General features: G+C 42.0%; 1 protein-coding gene across 1 annotated transcript in view; it reads left to right on the top strand.

Moving 5' to 3' along the window:
• Positions 1–5,436, top strand: part of ZNF488 (zinc finger protein 488) — a 7,969-nt gene extending 2,533 nt beyond the window's left edge. Inside the window, exons 2-3 of the mRNA XM_009888722.1 lie at positions 1,841–2,069; positions 4,025–5,436. Coding sequence (XP_009887024.1) covers positions 1,841–2,069; positions 4,025–5,190 — 1,395 coding nt within the window. The 3' untranslated portion in view covers positions 5,191–5,436. The remainder of the gene's footprint in view (positions 1–1,840; positions 2,070–4,024) is intronic.
• The last annotated feature ends 289 nt before the right edge of the window (positions 5,437–5,725 follow it).

The following is a 5,725-nucleotide window of genomic DNA, read 5'->3' as shown; positions in this document are numbered from 1 at the left end:
TGGTTCCTGGAGGAGCTGTGTTCCCTTTGACTTTGCTTAGAGCACCGGGTGGATGCTCAGTATTTCTGAAACACAGAAACTAATAAATGACAGCCTCTGTCATAGCTATTAGTTACAACCACTGTGTGTGGGTCGGTGTGCTTGTGTCGCTGTCAGATTTTTGTATTTCTCAATCATTGTTAATTACCATGGCGTTTAGAGAGAACCAGTTACAGGGCATGCTGATTTATTTTCTGCTTTATACTAATTAACTCTTATCCTAATGGCCCCTTAATGTTTCATTCTTGTATTTAAGCTACTAATGGGATCATGTTTTTCATGGTAGGTAATAGTCAGAGAGAGTTAAAAACAGAGAAAGAAATAGCCAAAATACTGTTTCTGGTACCAAACAGAAGTGAATGGCTGCCCTGCAATTAGTAGAAAACAAAGAGCTATACATTGCTTGGGGTGAGATTTAGATCACACTTGTCATTAGACATTTTTCATTTCCAAACTTCTTCCTTTCTACACAATGACTTAGTGCTTCAAAAATTAGTTGAGGCTTTTTATGCGTGTAAATGTTGCCCTTGATCGCCCTGCGTTTCAGCCTCCAAGCTACAAAAATCTTCCCCGTCTTTCAAATGCTGCAGAGGACATAGATTTGCTGTGGTAAACAGCAAGGAAAAACCTATAAATAAGTAAATTATTCCCTATTCAAAGCGAATGCAATAAAGTAATTAAGATGGGAGCCACACACTGAATGAGGCAGACAAAGCCAAATGTTTTATAGTTATATTATTTCCAGAGCATGGTCAACCTGTGACTAAATGGCTCAGGAGTCCTGTGGAGAAAGAAGTAGATGTGACTGAGGACTATGCTGTAATATACACACAGAAGGGAAATTTAATTTGAGCAGTAGACTTAATATTATTTTTCTAACTTCTGAGTGCCTGACCTCGCCACCTAAGCAACATTTTTTAACTTAATCTGTTTGGTATTGCTGAGTGTACACATACTGAAGGTAAACCAACACCTCGCTACTCTTAGAAATAATTTAATGAAAAATATTAATCTGATGAGTTTTTATCTGTTTAGATACCTGGAAATGAATTTAATTGATTTATCAAAGGCAGGAATAGGCATGTATCATTTTATTTCTGACAAAGGAAAGAGATCATATGAGTGCTTCTTAGTTGTATTTATTAAAATCTAATTTTTATGTCATCTAACCAAACAGTTATATATGCAGATGTTGGGGTGTTGAATCCAAAACCCAAGATTATTTTTACACCTCCCAAACCATAACCGCTTATGTCAGTGATAAACCCCACATGTGACTGCCCAGAGTGTGTGTTTATTTCTGGGCTCACACCGCACTGATCCAGGGGTCTGCACATCTCATACCCTGCGGGCCACAGCACTCCTGGCTCATACCCCATTTTCCTATGGGACTGAGACCGCTGCTTACGGAGAAGCACACCTTCTGTACCCCTGTGATCCACATCTGACATAGTCCCATGGGACAACCTGCATCAGACAGAGGACCTCATCCTTGCCGTGAGTGGGCTGGAGATTGGCCAATACACCATCCCTGGCATTGCCACAAGAGGCTGCATGTGAACAGCGGTGTCTCCTTCTCCCTCCCACGCAGCTGTATTCCCAGAGCTCTCAGCACTCACGCTGGGGAAGCCTTCTCCCGGTGATGACTTTGGATTTGGTGACACTGGTGTATGAACTGGGCTCACAGCTTTGGCATACTGGCTCTGTGTGAGGCAGAAAACAGGCTTTGTTCTTGATTTTGATGGAAATCTATTTTGGGCCCCAAGACCTGAAACTTCTCTTTTTATGTCCTGTCTCACAGGTAGATGTTACGGCTGTGCACAGTCCCACAGGACTGCCTTGGATGAGACTTGTACAAGCAGCTGCCAATAGCAAGGAGCAGAACTTGGAAGCTTACTTAGAAAACAGTCAGTTATATTATCGGTCTACTAGGAAAATCAACAAAAATGAGGAGCTGCTTGTGTGGTATGATGAGGAGCTTTCCAGCCTCTTGGGTTTCAATGAGATAAAAGCGCAGAGTCCCCAGAACGGTAAGTGCTAAATTGTTCACTGCAGGGGTCACTGAGGACTGATGTGGGTCTGCAACTTCTTTAGTATGTGGTGATCTTGGAATAGAGGAAATAAAACCTGTCTAAATCCTTAGCTGGTCAGCTAAAAGAGAAGACCTTTTGCTTTGGGGATTGAGCTGGAGGCATAGAACAAGAACAAATTTACAGTTCCCAATGCCATTTTCATTGCTACTTTCCTGTAGAGGATGGTGCACTAGGGATTAAAGCTTACATTTTTGAGCTGTGTAATGGATGTCTATGCACTTGCCTACCTTGGAATCCTAAAAGCCTAAAATATCAGTTGGAAATATGCCTTTGTAGCTCATTGAGGAATCAGATATAGGCAAGAGTTTGGCTTTAATCTTGTAAATAAGCAGAGCTGTAAAAAATACATAACAACCCAAACAGTACTGCATACAGCACAGTCCGCCCATTTAGCGGGGACATAGTAGGAGCAACGAGAAGGGCATGCTTTTCATTCGGAAATATTGCTAGAAATTTATTGCTCTAAAAGAAATTGAGTTGGCAATTGTTGAAAAAAAAAAAAAACAAAAATCAAGATTATGGAGAGACCAAGTAAATGACTGTCAGGTCTGTGCCAAGGTTGTTTCTAACTGTCATTTACTCCAAACTTTGACCTCGTTAGACTGGAACAAAACCCTCTCTACATTCCCTTTCGTTGATTTAAACACAGCTGATACAGTTTGGTTAGTAAAGCTGTAGGTTGGGTACAGGTGTGAGTTGGTAAATTTATAGTGTACAGTAAATTTGATAGTGTACAGTGCCTGTAAATTGATGTTAAATCATAGCAGGAACCCACTAAATTGTTTTAACTGATTTCAGCGTGTTCTGTTAGCTTCTGTGTAGACACACACTGTCAGCCCTATGAATTTACCAGGCCAAATTGTTATCTACACAAGAAACACTATATCTAGACTCAAGACTTTAAACTAGCAGGAATAATGTTCTACCCAAATCAGCAGCTGTATTTTCTTATTAAAAGTTCAGTTTCTGTAGTTTGGGAAGCGATCTAAGCTGTGCTGAGCCTACAAGTTAGGGGTTTGTAGTTCTACCCAACCAACGTATGAACTTTCCTATGTATCCCAGGCCTCAGGTGCTGTCTGGCATCATTCATCATTTGCATTGAAAAACTGCTGCTTGTTGTGAAATAACATAGCATAGATACTGTTTGCAAAGGTTAAGATGTGCCACACATGTCTTGGTCACTGAATTCTGTACTGTCTGTTCACAGGCAATCAATCATCCCAATAAACCAGAGATGCAGTACATCCGAAGGCCAGAAAGAAACAGTTCCATGCCAACGCATTTTCCCCATTCCTCCTGCTCATCACTGGCATCGTTTCATTTCAAACGTTATTTTCTGTGCCACAGGTGTCTGCACCTTAAAGCATATAGCAGTTTGCCAAATGAGCATGAGTAAGGGCTTCAGGCATTATTACCAGATGAATTGTGAAAAGTATTAAACTTCCAGAGTATCCTATGCAGAAAATAAAGGCTCATGCCAAAATCTTTGAGTCCAGGTCTAAACCACATTATTACTTGGGTATATAGAATTTAACATAAAGCCAGTGACTTACTTAGGAAAAGTAGATCCAAATCTGGGTTCAGGCTTCAAATTGTCGTAAGTCCATCTGCTTTAATCTAGACCATTGTGTACTGGCCACTTTGCATGACTCAAACTTGGCTGCAGAGACTAAATGAAAGCTTTTCTGCAAGTAGCACATGAAGGCAAATATGGGTGAACCATTTTCTGTAGCAGCAAGGGGCCTGATTCTGCACTGGCGTGAGCTTTACCATGTGTAATCTTGTATGACACAAGAAATATTTCTGGGTTTTTGTCTGTGTCAATGACAGGGTCGGGATCTGCCTGTGATTGTAACTTTGCAAAACTCATCATCTGTTGTCTGTTTCTGCAGAGTTGAGATGCCAAGAATGTAGCCGAGTCTTTAAATGCGAGCATTCCTATCTCTCCCACGTCCGCTTCCTATGTGTCCCAGAGAAGAGTGCCCTGCTATGGAGAAACTTTCAGGACACTAAGACCGAAAAGAGCAACTTAGCTGAGCAGACCACGAATTTCCACAGCCTGGCAAGGGATCTAGAGGTCAAAATGGCAGCTTGTAAAGATGACGCCCATGGTCTCACAGGAGAAAAGAGAGCAAAATCTGAAGAGGCTGAGAACAACAGAAGCAGGAAAACAGTGTTGTTGGAGAAAACCAATAATCTGAGTGAGGAACATAACTGTGGGGGCAAGGAAGAGGTTGGGGGAGAGCATGCATTGGCTGGTTCTTTCTGGAAGCTTAGTTCAGGGAGGCAGTCAACTAGGAAGGATGCTTTAGAGCAGAAGCAGAGCGCTTTCACCGAGGTCAGGAGGATGAAGGAGAAGCAGAGGAATGAGAAACCGAAGGAGTCAGAACAGGAGGATGGCACGGTCCCACTTGGTAAAGAGCAGGTACCAAAGGAAGTGTTGCTGAACTCCTCTGGTAGCGCATTCTCCTTTGTGTGGCCCACCAGAGCCCGAGGAGAACAGAAGAGTGCTTTCAGCAAACCCAGTAAGTGTCTAGCAGAAAGAGCGGCAATAAATTCTTCTCATCCCATGAGTGAGTCAGCAAAGAGCCTGGGGGAGCTGTCCGGCTTCATTGCCACCACAGACATCATGTGCTGCAGCACTCTTCTCAACTCCAAGTTCTTTGTCAGTGATTTGTGTAATGCTCAGATGCTGCAGACAAGCATCACTCGGAGCAATGTTTTCCCATATACCTCCGAACCGTGGCCCAAACAAGCAGGAGGACAGTTACAAAACACAACTACCACTTCTTCCTCCTCCTCCTCTTCCTTGACTCTTCTTCCCCCCACCTTCACGTCCTTTGGAGTGGCTGCCCAGAACTGGTGTGCCAAATGCAACCTGTCCTTTCGCATGACATCTGATTTAGTTTTCCACATGCGGTCGCATCACAAAAAAGAATACTCCTCAACTGAGTCCCAGTGCAAGAGGAGACGAGAGGAGAAGCTAACGTGTCCCATTTGTCACGAGTACTTCCGAGAACGCCATCATTTATCCCGGCACATGACTTCTCATAATTAGAGCTGTGCAGACAGATCTCACCAAGGGACTGGGCAGGTTGGGTGAAGAAGGGGAACGTGATTCACTTGTATCCATTTCTTTTTTGAGTTTATATAAATTTCTTACAGGAAATCACTGTTTACAATAATTTATAATAGATGCTTTGCAAAAAAAATATTAAATGTTTACAAGAGTCTGAGTGGGTTGTAAGTTTTGAAAACTCAACCTAGCCCTTGTCAATCTATTTTCAAGGAAATAAAATAGTGAAATGAACGCACATGCAGTATTAATTTGCAAAGAGTTGGGAACAAAGTTATTGTTTTGCAAACAGAGTTTTCTTTGCCTGTATTTGATTTGCTGGTGCCTGTGCAGTGCAATGTAAATACAGAAGTAACAACCACTTCATTGAATGAAGATTCTTTAAACATTAAAAAAAGCAGAGCTTCTGTGCTGAAAGAAAAGAAGTTACTGTTTCTAGCAGCTTTGGTGGACTCTTACTCCTTTATGTTAGCTGAATCCACTTTCTTATCAGATTTGTGAGTCTGAGTAAAAAACT

The sequence above is a fragment of the Charadrius vociferus genome, unplaced genomic scaffold (assembly GCF_000708025.1).
Source record: "Charadrius vociferus isolate BGI_N301 unplaced genomic scaffold, ASM70802v2 scaffold436, whole genome shotgun sequence".
NCBI classification, from domain to species: domain Eukaryota; kingdom Metazoa; phylum Chordata; class Aves; order Charadriiformes; family Charadriidae; genus Charadrius; species Charadrius vociferus.
This window is presented reverse-complemented; position numbering and strand designations above follow the sequence as displayed.